The sequence below is a fragment of the Scyliorhinus canicula genome, chromosome 1, assembly GCF_902713615.1.
Source record: "Scyliorhinus canicula chromosome 1, sScyCan1.1, whole genome shotgun sequence".
NCBI lineage: Eukaryota > Metazoa > Chordata > Chondrichthyes > Carcharhiniformes > Scyliorhinidae > Scyliorhinus > Scyliorhinus canicula.
In genome coordinates, this window is record NC_052146.1 from 212,524,364 (window position 1) to 212,548,596 (window position 24,233).

The 24,233-nt window shown below is 43.3% G+C and overlaps 1 protein-coding gene across 2 annotated transcripts in view; it reads right to left on the bottom strand.

Moving 5' to 3' along the window:
• Positions 1 to 24,233, bottom strand: part of aplf (aprataxin and PNKP like factor) — a 58,567-nt gene that overhangs the window by 7,967 nt on the left and 26,367 nt on the right. For both annotated transcript variants that reach the window (XM_038807085.1, XM_038807096.1), the window contains 4 exons: positions 11,939 to 12,114; positions 10,586 to 10,992; positions 4,535 to 4,654; positions 2,304 to 2,350 (listed from right to left, as the gene is read on the bottom strand). In XM_038807085.1, the coding sequence (XP_038663013.1) occupies positions 2,304 to 2,350; positions 4,535 to 4,654; positions 10,586 to 10,992; positions 11,939 to 12,114 (750 nt within the window). The remainder of the gene's footprint in view (positions 1 to 2,303; positions 2,351 to 4,534; positions 4,655 to 10,585; positions 10,993 to 11,938; positions 12,115 to 24,233) is intronic.

The window sequence follows — 24,233 nt, forward strand, 5'->3', positions numbered from 1 at the left end:
AGACCAACATACCATTTGCTTCTTTACTGCCTGCTGTACCTGTGTACTTACTTTCAGCGACTGATGCACGAGGACATCAAGGTCTCTCTGTATATCCACCTCTCTCAATTTACACCCGTTCAAATAATAATCTGCCTTCCTATTTTTACTAGCAAAGTGGATAACCTCATATTTACCCAGGCTATACTCGATATACTGCATCTGCCATGCATATGCCCACACAATCAGCCTGTCCAAATCTCGCTGAAGCATTTCTGCATCCTCATCACAGTTCACCCTCTCAGCCAACTTTGTCTCAAATTTGGAGATAATAATTTAATTCTGTCGTCCAAATCATTAATATATAACGTGAACAGTTGGGGTCCTAGCACAGATCCCTGCGGTACCCCACTAGTCCTTTCTGCCAATCGGAAAAAGACCCATTTATTCCACCTTTTTGCTTCCTGTCTGCTAACCAGCTTTCTATCCCTCGGGGATCCGTCCAGGTTCCAGGTTCGATTCCCGGCTTGGGTCACTGTCTGTGCAGAGTCTGCACGTTCTCCCAGTGTCTGCGTGGGTTTCCACCCACAGTCCAAAGATGTGTAGGTTAGGTGGATTTGCCATGCTAAATTGCCTTTAAGTGTCCAAAAAGGTTAGGTAGGGTTACTGGGATAGGGTGGAGGTGTGGGCTTGGGTAGGGTGCTCTTTCCAAGGGCCGGTGCAGACCCGATGGGCCGAATGGCCTCCTTTGGTACTTTAAATTCTATGATCTTCAAAGAATTCCAGTAGATTTGTCAAGCATGATTTTCCTTTCATAAATCCATGTAGACTTTGCCTGATTATACCACTGCTTTCCAAATGCTGTGCTATGAAATTCTCGATAATGGACTCGAGCAATTTCTATACTACTGTTGTTAGGCTCACTGGTCTATAGTTCCCTTTTTTCGCTCTACCTCCTTTTATGAATAGTGGGGTTATATTAATAATAATAATAATATTTGTTAGTGTCACAAGTAGGTTTTCATAAACGCTACAATGAGGATACTGTGAAAATTCTCTAGTCGTCATACTCCAGCGCCTGTTCGGGTACACTGAAGGAGAATTCAGAATGTCCAATTCACCTAACAAGCACATTTTACGGGACTTGTGGGAAGAAACTGGAGCACCCGGAGGAAACTCCCACAGACACAGGGAGAACGTGCAGACTCCGCACCGACAGTGACCCAGGCCGGGAGTCGAACCCAGGTCCCTGGCGCTGTGAAGCATGCTGCCCTAAAGGTAGCCTATTGGCTACCCTTTAAACTGAAGGAACCATTCCAGAGTCCAAAGAATTTTGGAAAATAACTGAATGGATCTACTACATCTAGGGCTACTTCCTTAAGAACTCTGGGATGAAGATTATCAAGCCCTGGAGATTTATCCACCTTCAATCTCATTAATTTCCCTAAAACTATTTCTCTACTAATACTAATTTCCTTCAGCTTCTCACTAAAATTGTGTTTCTCAGAGCTTACCGTACATTATTCATGTCTTCCTTTGTGAAAACAGGCGCAAAGTACAAATTTAGGTCCTCATCCATTTCTTGTTCCTAGTTATGAATTCCCCGCTTCTGACTGTAAGGGGCCTACATTCATTTTTAGCCATCTTTTTCTCTTTACATACCTAAAGAAACTTTTAGTCAGTTTTTATGTTTCCCGCTAACTTGCGTGCATATTTTCCCCTTCTTAATCATTCCCTTGGTCTGTCTTTGCAGAATTTTAAACTGTTTCCAATCCTCTGGTCTGTTGTTTTTTTTCTTGCTAGCTTGTGTGCCACAACTTTGACTTTAATACTATCTCTAATTTCCCTTGTCAGCAATGATTTGGCCACTGTTCCCTTTCTACTCTTGCATCAAATAGGAAAAAACATAGAAAAGAGGAGGCCATTCGGCCCTTTGCGCCTGGTCCGCCATTCATTATGAACATGGCTGATCATGAAGTTCAATACCCTGATCCCGCCTTACCCCCATATCTCTTGATTTATTTAGCCCCTAGAGCTATGTCTAATTCCTTCTTGAAATTACGCATTTTGGCTTCAACCACTTTTGTGGTAGTGAATTCCACAGATTAAACAACTTTTGGAGTACATCCATGTGTTCCTTGAATGCCTGCCATTGTCTGACCGCTGTCCTTCCTTTCAGTAATGTTTCCCAGTTTATCATAGCCAACTCATGTCTCAGATCATCACAGCTCACAATAAACATACCGACTACCGCAATTTAAAGGAAAATTTTGTAAAAGATCATGATACGAATTACATTTTCAGAATACAGAAATCAATATTACCTGGAGGCTGCGTGTGGTTGTATTCCTTCTTGTGTTGTGGGTTTTTCCTACAAAGATGTGAAACACATTTTAATCTACCATTAATTAAATACAGTACATGCGGTAAAATAGCAGTATGCTTCACTCTAATAACTTGTTCAGAATGGCAGTCAGATTATTAGTCACAAAAACAGAGTGGTTACAAGTGTTCCCTGATGACATTATTCTAGTTTTACTTTATAATATTTATTTTGTTTGCCAATTTTCTTTTCACTCCATCATGAAGGCATTTTATTTCTGTTGGGGCGATACGGAGGGTTTAGAAAGCCTACGTGATGATGGAGGACTCACGACCAAGACCAAAGCATTATTTTTGCAGATGCCACCTGGAAGAATAACTAGCATGCAAAATAATGGCAAGCAAGGGCTGAATCCCTCTCTAGTTGGGATGCAGAGCACCTCTTACAAAACGTACGTAATTCCCTGATCTCCTCGACTAGTTTTGATTTCCTGGATGAGTTACACAGAAATCTCTAATGCCGTGCCTCCCTGAGTTCTCCAGGGCTTTTATGTTTTCTTTTCTCTTTTCCTAGCAGAACACAGGGTTTGTGGTGGAGGAGAGAGAGATTGCACATACTGTGGCACAATATCTCACAATTGTGTTGGATGGGCTGGATAGACTGCTTTGTATGAGCATTTTTTAACGTATCCTATTGTGAATATTACAACAATGCATTGCAGAGGTATGCTACATAAATAACTTGTGACTTTGATAGTTCACAATTCCTTGCAGCTACTTTAATATCGTAAAATACAGAAACTGCATGAAAGGCTAATGAGCCAATTTTGAAGCAGAGATTAATCAAAAAGAATTTCATTGTCGTAATAATTTAGTTTGTAAGGACTGATTTTAATTTTACAATGTATGGGTAGATGGGTTCTAAAAGTGGTTCCACATATCCATTATAACCTACAAATCATTAATGAGCAATAGACAGCCACACAGGTGGAAAATGAAAGTCTTCAGATAACCATTTCTACAAAAAGAACAGTTATTTCACAGCAGTGACTACTCCCTTTGTGATTACACCATAATGACTTGCGGACTGTAACAGATGTACATGGTCACTTTTCAAATGAAACCCATCGATCAGGTCACTAAAATGGTAGGAACTACAAAGTGGCATTTAAAAGTTGATTGCAAAAAGGGCAAGGGTGGAAGCTTACAGCACATGGCCACCTGCATCTAAACAGGAGCAGATTCTAAGCAATGGAAGGAGGAGCTTTTAAAGTACCTTAAAAAACATGTATTCATACACGGAATGTGGGCATCGCTGGCTGGGTCAGCATTTATTGCCCATTCCCGAGGGCATTTAAGAGACAACCACATCACTGTGGGTTTGGAATCACATGTAGGCCAGGCCAGGCAAAGACGACAGATTCCCTTCTCAAAAGGACATTAATGAACTAGATGGGGTTTTAACAACAATCAACAATGGTTTCATAACCTTTAGACTTTTAATTCCAGATTTTTTACTGAATTCAAATTTCACCATCTGCCATGGCATGATTCGATCCAAGTCCCCAGATCATGACTCTGGGTCTCTGGATTACTATTCCAGCGACAATACTACTACGTCACTGCCTTCCTATGGCAAGCTGCCTTAAGGGCAGCATGGTAGCACAGTAGTGGTTAGCACAGTTGCTTCACAGCTCCAGGGTCCCAGGTTCGATTCATGGCTGGGGCCACTATCCATGTGGAATCTACACGTTCTCCCAGTGCCTGCGTGGGTTTCCTCCGTGTGCTCCGGTTTCCTCCCACAGTCCAAAGATGTGCAGTTAGGTGGACTGGCCATGCTAAATTGCCCTCAAGTGTCCAGAAATGTTAGGTGGGATTACAGAGTTACGGAGATACGGTGGAGGTGCGGGCATAAGTAGGGTGCTCTTTCCAAGGGCCAGTGCAGACTCGATGGCTGAATGGCCTCCTTCTGCACTGTAAATTATATGAGCTATTATCCCCTAAGTCAACAATTAGCAAAGTATAACTTTAGTCTTTTTTTCTCTTGGGTTCCACAGAATTGCTGGGTTGATATGTCGATTCAGTGAGGTAATCTTGGAAGTACTCATCGCAGAATTCCCTACATTTGATGTGATAAAATAGATCTATAAAAGCAAAGAGAGCTTTAAATAAGAGCTAGTAAAAGAATACATGGACATTTTTAATGCCAATCATTGAAGCATAATTTACTGACCTATAGCAAGCTGTACCAAAAGGACACACTGGTTTGTCGTCATCCTTTTCCTCACTCGTTGAGTCTTCGTAATCAGCATCACCAGGGTGACTCAGCTCTTGAAAATGCCCTGGATTTTTCCTGTATGAGAAAAAGTGGATTTATACTCCTTTAAACAAAACCTCTGCCATTTTTGTTGTTACAATTATGAGGTTTATAAATTTAGGATAAATTAAGAGATCGTGTGACTTGTTCCAGACAATTAGTCTTTGGTGGTTTGAGTTTGAGATCAAAGGAAATCTCACATTGTTTTGCAGAGAAAAGGTGCAAAGTATTTATGCTTGGAGACAATGACAGCAGTCTCTGAGTGTACCATGAGTAGACTCTGAATGTGTCAAAGTCCTAGCAAGGTGTTATAGGTATCAGGTTGTAAACAATTATGCTGTGAACTGTTCATTTGTTTCTAAAATGAAAGAGAACTGGGATTAAGAATAACTAATCAGCATTCTACCTGAATGCAAGGTTGAGTTTCACGTTGTCATGAGAAGGGAGGGCAGAGGAAGCCATTTTTTGACATCAGGTTAGAGGCTTCCTGACAAATCATTGAATATCTCAGACAGAAGTTCTGTGAAGTTAGCAGAGAGAAAAGGCTGCTTGAATCTGCAAGCTGCGATATTCAGAGAGAAAGCGAGAGAGAGAGAGAGAGAGAGAGAGAGATGGATTGGTTGAACAGATGCCTCATGTGGCCATTTAAAGTTTCAGGCATGGCATGGTCAGGGGGCAAAAGAATCATCAGAACATTGCTGACTACTAGTGGCGGATTTAAGAAACTTTGCAAAAACTGAGGAAAGCCCCTGATTGGCAAAACTACTCGATAAAATAGGATTTGGAAACCTGTACAGTAGCCACCCGAGTTGGCCACTTCCCAAGTTCAAAATGGAGAAACACAAGGAACGCAGGGAAAATTGGACAATCCCAGAGAAACAAGCAGTTTGCAGACTTTTCCTGTGTATTCTGCCTGCAAAGAAAGCAGACAGCACTGAAACCAGCAGCCATGCATATTAATGAGCGATTCCCGGGCACAATAGTGACAATCAAAGGTGATCGAAGTAAAGCTAAACTCCTCGGCGCCAGCAGGAGTCCAAGACAAAAGAAGCAAATGGGCACCCAAGGACCGCCCAGCGATCGGGAAACCGCCCCAGTATTGGGGAATTCAAACCAATTGATTGGTATGGGATCCAATCGATTGGAAGTAAGCTCGGGGTCCGCCCAAAAGGGCGTGAAGCCCCTGGGGCCTATAAAAGACAGGTCCCAAGTTCAATTTGCTCTCTTAGCCGGCCCTCCCAGCAGAACATCTTAGCAGCTCACGAAGAACTTGACCATAAGGAGAGGCTTGGCCAACTGCTGCACCATCAAGTAAGTGTCCAGTCAACGCACGCTACGAGATAGATGCTCCTGCCCCTTAGTCCGTACCAGCTGGAAGCCTGCAGACTCAGGATCGAGCAAGAGGCCATTCTACCCTGACCCAGCGGGTTCCCTTATCCAGATAAGTACTGGCCTGTTAGTGGTAGGAATAGCCGAGTCTTTTAGTATTGTATGCATGAGTAGCGATTAACTGTGTATTAATAAACATGTTTTGATTTGAACCTTACTAATTGGTGTATTGAGTCATTGATCTGAACTTGGAACTTGAACCTCGTGGTGGTATCATAAGGATACCTGGCGACTCTAGAGCTAAGTAATAAAACAGAGCCAATTGAGTGTAAAGCACACTCACCAGAACGAGCAACAGTACGAAGCTGGGGTTAACTGTGAACTGCTTTCTATCGAGACTAAGTTTGTGGAGAGTGCAATGGGTGATAAGAATACAAGGGAAATGTCACCCTCTGTAGTTAAAGTACAAATTACCTACAAAAAAGGAAACAGTGTCTAGTCAAGTTAGTCATTTGTTTTAGTAAAAGTTTAAGAATGTTGGGTCATTCTTTCAGTTAATAACTGGAAATTCGAATCTCTTTTTGAAAGTTATTGGCCTTTATGCAGAGTGTAGCATTATAATGTGAAAATGTCGAAATGGTCAGAAATATTTCTGATGTTGCGAGATAACTATAACCTACAGGTATAGTTATGCCAGTGAGAATATTTCTAAATGTAAACTCCATTTACCACATGGAGAATTAATTTGCTAATTCACTTGATATTTCATCATTAGGCATTCAATTGGATAGCGAGAGTGTGCACATTTCTGGTGTGTTGTAAATTCTTGGTCAATGCAACAAAATCAAGGTGGCATTAGCAGCAGGAGAAAGCATTACCAAATAGCTCAAAGGTGTGGCCAACTCACACTCTCGACTAGAATGCATCCATCATCCAATCAGGGAACATCTCACAGCCAATAAAAAGCAAAACAGTGACAAAATCTTCTACTAACTGACTTTACACAAGAGGCTTATTTGGTATGAAAGGAAGGCTAATAAGACAAATAAGACAGAAACTGGAATAATGTCAACACTGGATTTTAAAAAAAGATAGCCCAGCAAACTACATCTACAATACGTAGGTTTTCTTGACTGAAATCTTCCAAACTATTCATATCTAGATTCTCCATTCTGGAGGCTAAGTGCTGCCTCCAGTGTAGAATCGCGGGAACTGCACACTCCACAAGTAGCACCAGCCAAAAAATATTCAGGAGATGCCAATAGGCCAGCACACAGCTCACGTGCAGCCCGCTTGATTCCCAGCGCTGCTGGTGTGATTCGCCGGGGTCAGGAATCGTGTTAAAAGCCTGACATGCCGGAGCAGCTTTTAAGTGTTCCACTCACCACCAATTGTCATTCCAGCTTTCACCTGCACCATCCATCATCGTAGAGACTATCACCTTGGTGGGTAATATTAGCTTACATCTTCCCGAAAAGTGGCAGGGCATGGGGGCAGCAGTGCAAGCCCACATTGTATATCATCATCCTCAGTGAGTAAGCCCTAACGTTCACCAACAGCCCCCCAACGCACAAGCAGGGGTCATCCAGGTGGACAGTGGTATGTTATCATCAGGTCAGCAGTCAGACTTTAACAGACGATGAGGAGCAGTAGAGTCATCATCATCCTCCTTGGGCCCGTGGACAACACCCACTGACACTGTGAACCCAGGGCCAACACCCTGTGTTGATGCAGGTACGGCCCTCGGAGGGGGTTGTGGGAGCTCTGGTAGCGGGAAGGAGTAGAAGGTGGAAGGACAAAGGGGGAGGGAAGGGGTGGAAGGACTTAGGGAAGGTGGAATCTATGTGGGGTGGGAAGGGGGCAGATGCTTAAGTAGCGGGAGGGGGAAAAGAAGTGGGACAGGGCAGCAGAGCTGCCGGTGGCCTGGCCTTCTTGTTCGTAAAGCCAGAGATGAGGAGGTTGGGTGGTCTGCTGGGCCAGCTCAGGCTCCGCACTCAGATCCTCCTGGACACCATCATCCTCCTCCTCACCTGCTGTTCTTCCTCCCGAGGGGGACACCCTAAGTCCACTCACTTGTCACCAAGTCATTCCCCACTATTCCGAGGTCCAGGCATACACCCCCCTGCAAACCTGATAAGTTTTTTTTTTTAAAAACCCTAGCTCCCCCTCCCCTCAACGATCATGGTGTCTGGGTCCTGCACGTAAATACTTGCAGCAATTCACACCCATGTCACTCCCAGCTGAGTGGGCTGGAGCATCATGGAGGGGTGGAGCATGGGGTTTTCAGCCCGCTAATCAGATTAAAATCCATGCAAATCGTGCTTTAGTTGGTATTACCTGCACAGGGCGTGTCGATCACGTCTGCCGCCGCCCGAGAACCGGAGCATCAGAACGGGATTGGCACTCATATCTGGCTAAATTCTCTGTCAAATTGGGAAACATGCTACTGGTGGCAGGCAATGGAGAATTCACCTCCAGATCTCTCCTCATCCCTCTTCTCCCCCTTCCCTCCTGCGCACCAGAATAAATGGAGCATGGAGTGATGCTGATTTGACAATCAAGCCCCATGCTATAAATGGTAATCAATATTTTAAACCTTTTAGTGCAGTAAGGAGTTTTGAAAGGCGGTTTGCAGTAAATTTAAATGGATAAATACACACTTAGGCACAGAATAAAACTGCCTTGTGTACAGAATCTCAAACTCATTCCAACTTTCAGCACGCCATTTCAAACTCTTAAATGACTAAGTGGTAACGACATTTGTACAATGACCTCTCAACAGACCTAGGATGCATTTCTGAAACTCTGTACTACACACCATGCCAACTTTAATTTCTTCCCATTTTCCTCCCCCTGAATTGTAACATTTCTTATCCTAATTTCTCTCTCATTTTCATCGCTTTTGTTCACTGCACTTGGTTTTTTTTCCAACACCCATGCATGTTATTTCATAATGGGCTCCAAAGTTGTATTGAATCTTTCTGAATGATCTTGCCTTCAGTCCCTGTGCTACTTAGGGAAGTAATTGTATTACCCGTTTCCAAAAGCTATGTCTATTCGTTACTTTCGGTGTCATTTATATTGTCTTTAGAAGATTTTCCCACCCATGACCTGTTTCATATTTTTCTGAATTGTCTTGCGTGGATTCACTAAATTTCATTGTCCCAATTTCCCTCTTATGCATAATTCTAGAGTGTCACCTTCATCTAATAATTAAAGATATATTTTTATTAAATCAAGCACAGTCAGAAAACATTGCTTTAAGACATTGCCCTCTTGTGGACAGACCAATATAATGTGCATTTTTAGCAGGTGCAACTCCAGGGATCTTTGCAGTAAATCGGACAACTGGGTGAGTAACTGTAGATATTTGAAGCTTCACGGTCTGTTAAATGACCTGTTAAATGAATGTGAGCATGTAGAGAATTTTTTATTCTTTAATGATATCCAAATACATATCCCCCAATTACTCCACTGACAAACGAGACAGACATTAAATATTGGGACATAACATAATCCAACACTGGAACTGAAAAACATTAGAGGTGTCTTAGGAGTCCAGATAAAGTTTATGTGATGCACTGCAATAGGAGACATCAATGAATAAAATGCACATTGATAGGTGAATGGGTTAGAGAGCTGAAGTTTTACATTATGAAGGCAGCAAGTTAAGCAGTTGTTTTAAAAAAACATCTTGAAAGCAAAAAAAAACAAAAGCATCCTATTCATGGGCCTTGGATTTTGAATCTATGGGCAAAGCTGGTATTTATTCAGCCCTCTACATCCTCATCTCATGGTCATATATATTCCATGCATCCATAGCAGCTCAAAAGGAAACTCTTTATTGCTAACCACATAAATTTGCACCTTCCTCTGTCAATATTGATTTCTGCTATTTGACCCGCCTCAACTCCTATAAAATCCGAAGACACAAACCTCCTCCCTCCCATGCTTAGTCCCACTCTTGTTAGCCGCCCAGTCTCTGCTCCCATGCCCAAACATGCTCAGCACCACTCCAAACATCACCCCATCCTCAAGGCTGCCTGTGTGTTCTATGGGATGTCAACAATCTGGTTTTAAACCATTATTTCTAACTCTGAAGAGTCAGGCTTAATGCTAATCACAACAGTCCAACACTCATAAGCACACATTCTGGAGTTATCATCCAGTAGCCAGAATCTCTCATGCTAACACCGTAAGGTCTGGGAACAGTCTTGGATTTGTAGCTCTGGTTTCACTTAAGTTCAGTACCCTTCCTAGGAGGGAGCTTAACCATTTTCTTGTGAATTGTGGAACGGGTGCCTCTGTCTTGTTATAAACTGTATTTCCAGCAGTAAAGACTCAGCACATTGGAGAAGCCAAAAAGGATTTTCAAAAAAAAAGATTTGTTTCTCAAATCCTTTAATGGCAAATTTTGCTGATTACCCATATTTTGGATCTTCCTTTTACATGTCCTCAGCATTTGCTACTGAAGTTTGTATAGCCCCTTTAAAAAATAGTTTGATTGGTAATTTTCAAAATCTTCAATTGCAATCTGTGTCAATCACAAGCAAAACAAAAAACTTTGGTATGTGGAAGATATAATGGATACAACCATAGGAAATGCACATAATTTATATAAATATATATTTCAGATACCTGTAACAGTTACTTCCATACATGCAAGAGGCTCTCCGAGGCATCTTCTGTTGTATGGTTTGAAAAGTACTTGCTTCTTCTACTGGTTCTGGTTCATCAGGTACTGGGCTTCTGCCTTTGAGTGTGCCTTGCCTGTCTGTGTGTGATGTTTCCAATTGCTGCACACTCTCCTGTTCATCCACTCTGCTTGCCATTTCCAATTCCTCATCCTCCGCTTCCTCTTTATCACTCATTACCCAGTTGCTTACTTCACGTGACTGCTGGTGGTGTAGTTTTTTGTCTTCGCCATCATCATCGAGCCTCCAGTTCTCATTAGCCTCGGAAGCTGCATCGAGTTTGTTCTTCATTTCCTCTTTTCCTTTCGCATTACTGGAACTTGTACCAGGAATACTCCTTCTTGTATTGTTCTAGGATACAGAATTATAACTACATTTCATTGAAGCTGTTTATTCACTTTGCACAGAATTAAACAATATTGCAATGACAAACTATTTATACAGAAGCACTATACTGCTGATGTTGAAAATCTAAAAGGACCAAAATATTCAGTAGGTCAAGTAGCCTCAATGAAGAGTAAAAGAGGTAATGTTTCAGGTTGCTGACCTTTCATAAGAACTGTTAAAATTAGAGATGTAACAGGTTTGAAGCAACTACAGAGGCAGGGAAAGGGGTGAAAAAGATGAACCACACATCAGACCAGATTTTGAAAGAGAAAAACTGGCTACAAATAAAATGCCAACCACTGCATTTCAGGCATTAATCACCTTTTGCCATCATAGTTCGCCGCTGTTAAGTTGGTGTCATGACAACCAGTCAAGAAAAATCTAATATGAACATATGAAAGCACTGCTTGCTGATGTACAGTACACACCGGAAACCTTTTGTCTTTACAGATGCTGATTGGCCTGCTCCACAAGCTTTTATTTCCACCTTGCAGTTTTCCTCTTTCAAGTATGAAAACAGATATCTTAAAAACACTTAAATTTACAAAGCTTATTAATTTTCTCCGATGATTAAAAAACAGTACTGAAAGCACTCCCAATAGAATTTCCTTACCATTTAAAGCTCAATATTTTTCCCAAGTGGCAAATTCAAAGAATGAAATGCTAAGCAACGAGCATCAAGAATGAAATAGAAAAATCCACGATTAGTGGGAAATGGAATACAGTCATGAGATTAGGATTGATAAATAGAATTATCCAGCAGCAGTCCTGAAAATGGACCTGAAAGCAGTTGAAGCCAGTTGCGGTCAGAAATGTAGCTCATTCAGACCCTTAAAATTGGAAGTTAAGGGTGAAGACAAGTTAAACATATCCATTTTTGAATCCCATACCGGAATTTTAGTTTTCTTACCTTGCTTTGTTCTTCTTCATTTGGTTCTGTTTTCCTCCTCCTACCTTTTTTCTCCTGTGGTGGATCCATTGCTTCATTTTCTCTGACATTCTCAAAGTTTTCATGTCTCTTTCTTCCTGGTTGGGCAACTTGAGTTTTGGTCTGCTCTGCATCACTTCTACTTCCCATTTTGTTACCTGAAATAAAATAAAAATGTACAAGTTATGGACGTGATCGTGTTTGCATGGGTTTCGCTCCCACAGCCCAAAGATGTGCAGGGTAGGTAGATTTGCCACGCTAAATTGCTCCTCAATTGGAAAAAATGAATTGGGTACTCTAAATTGACAAAAAAGAAAAAAAAAATTTTTTAAACTTGATAAATAATTGGAAGTGCATTCAAATGAACAGGGCATATCATCTCTTAGCAGGAAGTGGTTCCCAACAACTTCCATCACTATTGCCACAATAGGCGCACAAGACAATTCTAAATATGACAAATGCCTAAAACCGGAAGGAAATGGCTTGCAGAGAAGACATCTTGATCACCATATAGTTTCCATAATATGAACAGAGTGGACAATCCATCTCGGCCTCCTCTGGGGGTCTCCAGCATCACCAATGCTGGGTTTCAGCCAATTTGATTCATGCCATGTCATATCAAGAAACGGCAGAAGGCACTGGATACTGCAAAGACCATGGGCCCTGACAATATTGTGGTAATAGCTTGTGCTCCAGAACGTGCCGTGCCTCTTGCTAAAGCCACAGCACAGGCATCTATCCGGCAATGTGGAAAAGTGCCAAGGTGCGCCCTGTCCACAAAAAGCAGGACAAATCCAATGACTGCCCCATCAGTCTAATCTCGTTCATCAGTATCGTGACGTAAAGGGGTCAGCAGAAGCACGATCAAGCTACACTTGCTTAGCAATAAGCTGCTCACTGTTTAGGTTCTGCCAGGGCCACTCAGCTCCTGCCTTCATTACAGCTTTGGTTCAAACATGGACAAAAGAGCTAAATTCCAGAGGTGAGATGAGAGCGACTGCCCTAGACATCAAGGTAGCATTTGACAAAACATGACATCAAGGAGCCCTAGCAAGACTGGAGTCAATGGGAATCGGGGAAAACACTCCACTGGAGTCATACCTTCAAAAAAACAAACCCAAAAGGTGGTTGGAAGTCCATTATCTCAGTTTCAGGACCTCACCGCAGGACTTCCTCAGGGTAGTGTCCTAGACTTAACTATCTTCCGCTGCCTCATCAATGACTTTCCTTCCATCACACAATTAGAAGTGGAGATGGTCGCTGATGACTGCACAATGTCCAGCACCACATGTAACTCCTCAGATAATGAAGCAGTCCATGTCAAAATGCAACAAAACCTGGGCAATATCCAGGTTTGGTCTGACAAGTGGCAAGAAACATTCACGCCACACAAGTGCCAGGCAATAACCATCTCCAATAAGGGGGAGTCTAAACATTGCTCCTCGTCATTCAATGGCATTACCAGTGCAGCTCTAACAACACCAGAGGTTCGACAGCATCCAGGACAAAGTAGTCCGTTTGGTTTTCAACCCTTCTACGAACATTCACTCCCCCCCCACAACACCAGCAAACAGTGGCAGCCATGTGTACCATCTACCAGATGCACTGCACGATCTCGCCAAGGCTCCTCGAGCAGCACGTCCAAAACCGACGACCACTATCATCTCGAAGGACAGGGCAGCAGACACATGGGAACACCATGTCGATGTTGTGGCGATTTCGGAGACATGGGTAGAGCAGGGACAGGAATGGTTGTTGCAGGTTCCAGGATTTAGATGTTTCTGTAAGAACAGAGAAGATGGTAAAAGAGGGGGGGGTGTGGCATTGTTAATCAAGGAAAGTATTACGGCGGTAGAAAGGACGCTTGAGGACTCGTCTACTGAGGCAGTATGGGCCGAGGTTAGGAACAGTAGAGGAGAGGTCACCCTGTTGGGAGTTGTCTATAGACCTCCGAATAGTCCCAGAGATGTAGAGGAAAGGATTGGAAAGATGATTCTTGACAGGAGCGAGAGTAACAGGGTAGTTGTTATGGGGGACTTTAACTTTCCAAATATTGACTGGAAATACTATAGTTCGAGTACTATAGATGGGTCAGTTTTTGTGCAGTGTGTGCAGGAGGGTTTTCTGACACAGTATGTAGACAGGCCAACAAGGGGCGAGGCCACATTGGATTTGGTACTGGGTAATGAACCCAGCCAGGTGTTAGATTTAGATGTAGGTGAGCACTTTGGTGATAGTGATCACAACTCGGTTATGTTTACTTTAGCAATGGGCAGGGATAGGTATATACCGCAAGGCAAGAATTATAGCTGGGGGAAAGGCAATTATGATGCTATTCGGCAAGACTTAGGAGGTATAGGATGGGGAAGGAAACTGCAGGGGATGGGTACAATCGAAATGTGGAGCTTTTTCAAGGAACAGCTACTGCGTGTCCTTGATAAGTATGTACCTGTCAGGCAGGGAGGAAGTTGTCGAGCAAGGGAGCCGTGGTTTACTAAGGAAGTCGAAGCACTTGTCAAGAGGAAGAAGAAGGCTTATGTTAGGATGAGACATGAAGGCTCAGTTAGGGCACTTGAGAGTTACAAGTTAGCCAGGAAGGACCTAAAGGGAGTTAAGAAGAGCGAGGAGAGGACACGAAAAGTCGTTGGCGGATAGGATCAAGGAAAACCCTAAGGCTTTCTATAGGTATATCAGGAACAAAAGAATGACTCGAGTAAGATTAGGGCCAATCAAGGATAGTAGTGGAAAGTTGTGTGTGGAATCAGAGGAGATAGGGGAAGCATTAAATGGATATTTTTCGTCAGTATTTACACTGGAGAAAGACAATGTTGTCGAGGAGAACATTCAGGTTCAGTCGACCAGGCTAGATGGAATTGAGGTTCAAAAGGAGGAGGTGTTAGCAATTTTAGAAAATGTCAAAATAGATAAGTCCCCTGGGCCAGATGGGATTTATCCTAGGATTCTCTGGGAAGCCAGGGAGGAGATTGCAGAGCCTTTGTCCTTGATCTTTATGTCGTCTTTGTCGACAGGAATAGTGCCGGAAGACTGGAGGATAGCAAATATTGTCCCCTTGTTCAAGAAGGGGAGTAGAGACAACCCTGGTAATTATAGACCTGTGAGCCTTACTTCGGTTGTGGGTAAAATGTTGGAAAAGGTTATAAGAGATAGGGTTTATAATCATCTTGAAAAGAACAAGTTGATTAGCGATAGTCAACACGGTTTTGTGAAGGGTAGGTCATGTCTCACAAACCTTATTGAGTTTTTTGAGAAGGTGACCAAACAGGTGGATCAGGGTAAAGCTGTTGATGTGGTGTATATGGATTTCAGTAAGGCGTTTGATAAGGTTCCCCACGGTAGGCTATTGCAGAAAATAAGGAAGTATGGAATTGAAGGTGATTTAGCGGTGTGGATCAGTAATTGGCTAGCTGAAAGAAGACAGAGGGTGGTGGTTGATGGCAAATGTTCATCCTGGAGTTCAGTTACTAGTGGTGTACCGCAAGGATCTGTTTTGGGGCCACTGCTGTTTGTCATTTTTATAAATGACCTGGAAGAGGGTGTAGAAGGATGGGTTAGTAAATTTGCAGATGACACGAAGGTCGGTGGAGTTGTGGATAGTGCTGAAGGATGTTACAGGATACAGAGGGACATAGATAAACTGCAGAGCTGGGCTGAGAGGTGGCAGATGGAGTTTAATGCGGAAAAGTGTGAGGTGGTTCACTTTGGAAGGAGTAACAGGAATGCAGAGTACTGGGCTAATGGCAAGATTCTTGGTAGTGTAGATGAACAGAGAGATCTCGGCATCCAGGTACATAAATCCCTGAAAGTTGCCACCCAGGTTAATAGGGCTGTTAAGAAGGCATATGGTGTGCTAGCCTTTATAAGCAGGGGGATTCAGTTTCGGAACCACAAGGTCATGCTGCAGCTGTACATAACTCTGGTGCGGCCACACCTGGAGTACTGCGTGCAGTTCTGGTCACCACATTATAGGAAGGATGTGGAAGCTTTGGAAAGGGTTCAGAGGAGATTTACTAGGATGTTGCCTGGTATGGAGGGAAGGTCTTACGAGGAAAGGCTCAGGGAATTGAGGTTGTTTTCGTTAGAGAGGAGAAGGCTGAGAGGTGACTTAATAGAGACATAAAAGATAGTCAGAGGGTTAGATAGGGTGGACAGTGAGAGTCTTTTTCCTCGGATGGTGATGACCAACACGAGGGGACATAGCTTTAAATTGAGGGGTGAGAGATATAGGACAGATGTCAGAGGCAGTTTCTTTACTCAGAGAGTAGTAGTGGTGTGGAACGCCCTGCCTGCAATAGTAGTAGACTCGCCAACTTTAAGGGCATTTAAGTGGTCACTGGATAGACATATGGATGAAAATGGAATAGTGTAGGTCAGATAGGCTTCAGATGGTTTCACAGGTCGGCGCAACATCGAGGGCCGAAGGGCCCGTACTGCGCTGTAGTGTTCTATGTTCTATGTTCTATGTACCACCATATGGGCAATCCCCTCAAAGTCACTCACCATCCTGACTTGAAAATATAACAGTCGTTGAGTCAAAATCCTGGAACTCTGTCCCTAACTGCAGTATGGATGCACCTGTACCACTGGGACTGCAGCAGTTTAAGAACACAGCTTACCACCAGTTTTTCATGGGCAATTAGGGATGGGGAATGAATGCTGGCCAGGAACACCCACATACCATAAAGGAATAAAAAAAAGTTATACACTGCATTGGTATCTGATAGTCATAATTCATTAATTCTGGCATTTGATTGCATAATAAATTTATTAATAATGCATCAGCTAAATGTTGCTAATCCCAATGATAAGATAGCCAGTGCAGACTCGATGGGCCAAATGGCCTCCTTCTACACTGTAAATTCTATGATAATCTATGAAGATATTGTACGAACATCCAGTAATATATTGGTATATTGTTAGTAAAACAAAGGTAGTTTTAAGGAATTTATGATTGTATTGGTAAACATTTGAAATAAGGTATAGTTTTAAGTGGGTTTAATATAATGTTTCTGTGTCTGGAAGGGTAAAATCTATAGTTAGATTCAGGCTGGAACAAAGGTGCAGGTGTGTGGGGGTTGGTTACAATTCCAACTGTGATTCTATTCTTTTTAGAGGGGCCTATGGCGTGAAGAGTAAATAATCCAGCAGTGGTTGTTTAGCAACTGAGACATTTTAATATAGGAAAGCTTTTAAGCGTTAATCTAGTTAATTTGATCATAGTTGGAATAGGTAGTGAGAGAAGGCAGCTTTCACAGCTCTGCTAGAAGCAGTCGGTTTTAGAAGGCATAAGACGGAACATCTCTCTCAGCCTTGCTAGAAGACAAAAAATACTCTGGAGTTATGGTCAAGCGAAAAGATGCCAGAAATGTAATGTCCAGCTAGTTAAGGAAACTAGAAAAATGAAGAGAAGTTTCCAAGAAGTTTGGAGTTAATGCATTATGATTATGATGTGGTAGGCATCACAGAGACATGGCTGCAGGGGGTTCAGGACTGGCAGTTAAACATCCAAGGATATACAACCTATCGAAAAGACAGGGAGGTGGGCCGAGGGGGTGGGGTTGCCTTGTTAGTTAAGAACAAAATTAAATCTATGGCACTAAACGACATAGGGTCGGATGATGTGGAGTCTGTGTGGGTAGAATTGAGGAACCACAAAGGCAAAAAAACCATAATGGGAGTTATGTACAGACCGCCTAACAGTGGTCAGGACCAGGGGCGCAACATGTACCGGGAAATAGAAAAGGCATGTCAGAAAGGCAAGGTCACAGTGATCATGGGGGACTTCAATATGCAGGTGGATTGGGTAAATAATGTAGCCAGTGGATCCAAAGAAAAGGAATTCATGGAATGCTTACAAGATGGCTTTTTGGAACAGCTTGTCATGGAGCCCACAAGGGAGCAGGCTATTCTGGACCTAGTGCTATGTAATGAACCAGACTTTATTAAAGATCTTAAAGTAAGGGAACACTTAGGAAGCAGCGATCATAATATGGTTGAGTTCAGTCTGCAGTTTGAAAGAGAGAAGGCAAAATCGGATGTAATGGTGTTACAGTTAAATAAAGGTAATTACGAGGGCATGAGAGAGGAACTGGTGAAAATCAACTGGAAGCAGACCCTAGCAGGGAACACAGTAGAGCAAAAATGGCAGGAGTTTGTATGCATAATTGAGGACACTGTACAGAGGTTCATCCCCAAGAAAAGAAAGATTATCCAGGGAGGGATTAGACAGCCATGGCTGACAAAGGAGGTCAGGAAATGTATCAAAGAAAAAGAGAGATCCTATAAAGTGGCCAAAAGCACCGGGAAATCAGAAGATTGGGAAGGCTACAAAAACAAACAGAGGTTAACAAAGAGACAAATAAGGAAGGAGAGGATCAAATATGAAGGCAGGCTAGCCAGTAATATAAGAAATGATAGTAAAAGTTTCTTTCAATACATAAGAAACAAACGTCAGGCCAAAGTAGACATTGGGCCAATTCAAACTGATTCTGGAAGGCTAGTGATGGGAGATGAGGAAATGGTTGGAGAACTTAATAAGTACTTTGCGTCTGTCTTCACAGTGGAAGACGTTAGTAATATCCCAAAAATTATAAAGGGTCAGGGGGCTGAGTTGAGTATGGTTGCCATTACAAAAGAGATGGTGCTAAAAAAGCTAAAAGGTCTTAAAATTGACAAATCTCCTGGCCCCGATGGGCTACATCCTAGAGTTCTGAGGGAGGTGGTTGAAGAAATAGCGGAAGCGTTGGTTGAGATCTTTCAAAAATCACTGGAGTCAGGGAAAGTCCTGGACGATTGGAAGATCGCTGTTGTAACCCCCTTGTTCAAGAAAGGATCAAGACAAAAGATGGAAAATTATAGGCCAATTAGCCTAACCTCGGTTGTTGGTAAAATTCTAGAATCGATCGTTGAGGATGAGATTTCTAATTTCTTGGAAGAGCAGGGTCGGATTAGAACAAGTCAACATGGATTTAGTAAGGGGAGGTCGTGCCTGACGAACCTGTTAGAATTCTTTGAGGAGGTGACAAGTAGGTTAGACCAGGGAAACCCAGTGGATGTGGTCTATCTGGATTTCCAAAAGGCCTTTGATAAGGTGCCACACAGGAGGCTGCTGAGTAAGGTGAGGGCCCATGGTGTTCGAGGTGAGCTACTGGCATGGGTTGAGGATTGGCTGTCTGACAGAAGGCAGAGAGTTGGGATAAAAGGTTCTTTTTCGGAATGGCAGCCGGTGACCAGCGGTGTCCCACAGGGTTCAGTGTTGGGGCCGCAGCTGTTCACCATATATATTAATGATCTGGATGAAGGGACTGGGGGCATTCTAGCGAAGTTTGCTGATGATACGAAGTTAGGTGGTCAGGCAGGTAGTGCTGAGGAAGTGCTGAGGCTGCAGAAGGATCTAGACAGTTTGGGAGAGTGGTGCAGGAAATGGCTGATGCATTTCAACGTGAGAAAATGTGAGGTCTTGCACTTTGGAAAAAAGAATCCAAGCATAGACTACTTTCTAAACGGTGAGAAAATTCATAATGCCAAAGTACAAAGGGATCTGGGAGTGCTAGTCGAGGATTCCCTAAAGGTAAACATGCAGGTTGAATCCGTGATTAAGAAAGCGAATGCTATGTTGTCATTTATCTCAAGAGGGTTGGAATATAAAAGCAGCGATGTGCTACTGAGCCTTTATAAGGCTCTGGTTAGGCCCCATTTGGAGTACTGTGTCCAGTTTTGGGCCCCACATCTCAGGAAGGACATACTGGCACTGGAGCGTGTCCAGCGGAGATTCACACGGATGATCCCTGGAATGGCGGGTCTAGCATATGAGGAACGGCTGGCGTTCCTGGGATTGTATTCATTGGAGTTCAAAAGGTTAAGGGGAGATCTAATAGAAACTTACAAGATAATACATGGCTTAGAAAGGATGGACGCAAAGAAACTGTTTCCGTTAGGCGAGGAGTCGAGGACCCGTGGGCACAGCCTTAGAATTAGAGGGGGTAAATTCAAAACAGAAATGCGGAGACATTTCTTCAGCCAGAGAGTGGTGGGCCTGTGGAATTCATTGCCGCAGAGTGCAGTGGAGGCCGGGACGCTAAATGGCTTCAAGGCAGAGATAGATAAATTCTTGATGTCGCGAGGAATTAAGGGCTATGGGGAGAATGCTGGGAGGTGGAGTTGAAATGCCCATCAGCCATGATTGAATGGCGGAGTGGACTCGATGGGCCGAATGGCCTTACTTCCACTCCTATGTCTTATGGTCTTATGGTCTTAACATAAGAAACTGGGAACCAGGGTAGAGTACTGTTCATTAAAGTCACAAAGTTGAAAAGGTATTGGATCGTGAGACCAGAAATACATCTGCAGCACTGCTAAAGTTTGAGAGAAATTACTAGTTTGGGAGACATAATTTGAAATAATTGTGGAGATCAGTGACTGGGCCTCAGAGTTTGTGTAAAAGCCTTTAAGACAAAGGAAAACTGAAGGGAGATATGTAAAACCTGGAAGCGAAACATTGATGGAAGCAGCGGAGTGCAAGCATAATGTGAAAGAGGATTTGAAAGTGTGCCTTTTGAAAGTGGAATTTGAAATCACTTGTGTAGTAACAGGAGTTTAGTGAGACAAGGTGGCTCACGGTATAAGAATCATCTGGGGGTATTTTGAGGAGAAATCCACAGACATTCCACTTGGGTTCAGAGAGAAGTGGGTCTTACTCAAGTCATCTTGCATTCTTAAAAGGGACTGTGTGTGAAAATAAGACCATTGCAGCTTAAGATGTACTTTGTACATCCGTGGTAATCCTAAAACCTTTGTGAAATTACTAAGATTAAGGAGGAATAAAAGAATATTGTGTTATAATCCTATTTTTTCATGTTTAATAAAACAAAATATCGTTGTTAAAATTAATTAGCCGCCTTGCAACTTTGTTCCTCCATTTTGTTATTAAAAATACATAAAAGCTATGGTTTTTTGAGTCAGGAATCCATTCTGGGATTTACCCATCCAGTTATAACATCAATTGGAATTGTAACAATATCATTAGGCCACCGGACCATCTCTGAACAGAAACTTTTATTGTCTACAATAACTCACGTTTCTATATTTTTCACATAGAGACACACAAGGTAAACATCAGCCTGGATTTTGATAGGTTGATGGGACCACCGAGGGGAACCACCACAAGTTCCTTGGGGGAAGTTCAACAGAATCAAATGCCTTGAGGGACTCAGGTGTCCAACGTTGGGCAATTCCAGTGATCGAAGTCCCCAGTGACGGATCTCCCACCTGTTGAGAGCTGCTGGCCAATCAGAGGTCAGGTGCTCTTCATGCCAGCAGGGAGACTAGTGACTGCTGGTGGCATGGCATCCACCAGAAGATCATTGTGGGACCTCAGACCAAAGGTGAGGGATAGAAGACTGGGGTCCTCAGGAGAAGCTGTTTAGGAGGCAGTGGGTGGCTTTCAGTGGCACTTCCATCAACCACCGGACTGATTGCATGACAAGGAGCCCCCCCCCCACTTCTACCCTCCCCCTTCCAAATACCCATCCCAGAAGCTGATGGCAAATGCAAGAGTGTTTACTGGGTGACCTTCAAAGGCTTGGGAAAGCAGCACAGCTCCCATTTAACCCCTGTGGGCTCAAGGATATCAGCTGTGAATTGGCTCATTAATAAGTCTAATTGACATCCAGCCAGTGACGACTAGGAACCCCTTCCACCCTCCGATTTAATTGTCGGCGTGTGTGTGTGTGTGTGTGTGTGTGTGTGTGTGTGTGCGCGCGCGCGCGGGGAGGGGTGGGGGAAGAATTGTGCTGCTGCTGGGCGACTGTAAAGGTACCTCTCCTACAATTAAGTAGGCATAACAGCCATGTTTCCCACTGCAGCAGGCTGCATTAAATCCCAGCCCAAAGTTTCACAATTACTTTTGTCAAAGGTTAACATGTGTTTCCATAAGTTTCCTTGAACCAATGAACAGAAAAATAGGCATAAGTAGTACAATAACAAGTTTTCTCATTTGACTATGCCACACCAATAAAAGTCCCTTAGAAATGGAAAAGCCATTAAAAACATTTTGATTATAATAAAATCTGTTGGAAAGTACAATATTTAGTCCAAGTAGAATAGTATTATGTCATCCCTAAATTTAATCTGTTGAAAATATAGCTCTGTATTTGGTTTTACAGATGAAAGGGAAATTTAAAAATGAACATAGTAATTATTGGATTATAAATTATTGGATTCACTGACTGCAATTGTCACAATTGGTTAACTTTCCTCGAGAAAGCACTCTTATTCAACTAAACAGTTTGCTCTTTAGGGAACACGCAGGGTCTTGTGAGGGATTTCAATCCATGTATGTGCAAGTCTTTAAATTACAGTGACTGTACCATGATTTTATCTTAATATAATCCTTCATTTAACCCATCAGTATTGAACAAGATGGAGTACAATCTTTGCATCAAGGTATCACTTCACTCAACACTAAGTATTTGTTTCCATTTAGATGTAAACAGATTTTGAAAACCGACACGTTCACATATTTCCCGATGTACCTATCAATGCTAATCCATATAGAATCACAATCTGACCTACTGTTCTACTTAATGACTGCGCTACTGAGCAAGCCTGCACAAATATAGAATCTACTCATTAAGAACAAGGGCCAGTTTTCTTTTTAAATGCTGAAACATTAAGCCAATGTAGACAAAGGTTATTGGCCTCAAACTGTAATTGAGAAACTAGAAAATGCAAATACAAACACTGGGGATCCTTGAGAAAGACTAGAGGGGTAATCAAAATTCTCTCCCAGGCAGCATGTTTTTGGAATAGCATTCAGCATTAACTATGTTTGAACAGAAACATAATTCATTGGTTTCTTTCATAAAGAGTCAAATCAATATCTTATTACCTAAAGTGTGGAAGATTATGAATATTAGACAGACATATAATAATTTCATAAAGAGCTGGATTAATATTTTATTTAATAATAGCCTGCAGATTTTGAGGATCAGATAGATAGAGTCAACTCTCACAATAAACACAAAAAATAGGAGATCATGGGCGGAATTCTCCGCTCCCCCGCGGAATCGGGAAGGCCGTTGTGAAACTCGGCCGAGTTTCACGACGGCCTCGGAGGCCGCTCCTTGCACCTTATTCACCCCCACCCGGGGGGGCTAGAAGCGGCGCTCCGTAACTCTCAGCCGCCGGGCCGTGACGCTCGAGTCAAGGCGGCGCGCCGAGAATGACGCGACGGCGGCGCCTAAGTGACGTCAGCCGCGCATGTGCAGGTTGGCTGGCTCCAACCTGCGCATGCGCGGCTGACGTCACGACGGCTGACGGCTCCAACCCGCGCATGCGCGGTTGCCGTCTTCCCCTCCGCTGCCCCGCAAGACGTGGCGGCTTGATCTTGCGGGGCGGCGGAGGGGAAAGAGTGCGTCGCTTGGAGACTCCGACCCGACAATCGGTGGGCACCGATCGCGGGCCAGTCCCCTCCCGAGCACGGCCGTGGTGCTCACTCCCCTCTCCGCCCCCACAAGCCACAAACGAGCATTTGGCGCCCATGCTCACAACGTCAGCGACCAGGTGTGGTTGCCGCCGTCGTGAACCGGTCGGGAACGTCAGGCCGCTCGGCCCATCCGGGCCGGAGAATCGCCGGTCGCCGTGAAAAACGGCGAGTGGCGTTTCTTCCGAGCTGGGGGTGGCAGAATCGCGGGGGGGTGCCAGGGGGGGCGTGTCGTGAGTCGCCCGGCCCTCCCGTGATTCTCCCACCTGGCATGGGGAGCAGAGAATCGCGCCCCATATGTCCAAGCCTGCCCCATTATTCAACATGCTCATGGCTGACCCTAGGTTTCAACACCATTTTCCAACCGCTCGCCATATCCCTTAATTATCTGAGACATCAAAATTCTGTCTGGCCTAGCCTTAAATGTATTCACCGATGGAATATCCACAACCTTTTGGGGTTGAGAATTCCAAAAATTCACAACCCTTTGAGTGAAGCAATTGCTCTTCATTTCATTCCTATATGATCGGTCCCTTATCCTGACACTCACGCGTTTTAGATTCCCCAACCAGTGGAAACAATCTCAGCTTCCATCCGATCAATCCTTCATGAACTAATTGAATGGCGAAGCAGGCTCAAGAGGCCAAATGGCCTACTCCTGCTCCTAATTCTATGTTCCTAAATTCAAAAAACTTTTAATAAATTTATCAAACAGAATTTCCCTTTCCGTGACTTGTTCTAATCATACACTGGATTGACTGTAATTCCTATGATACT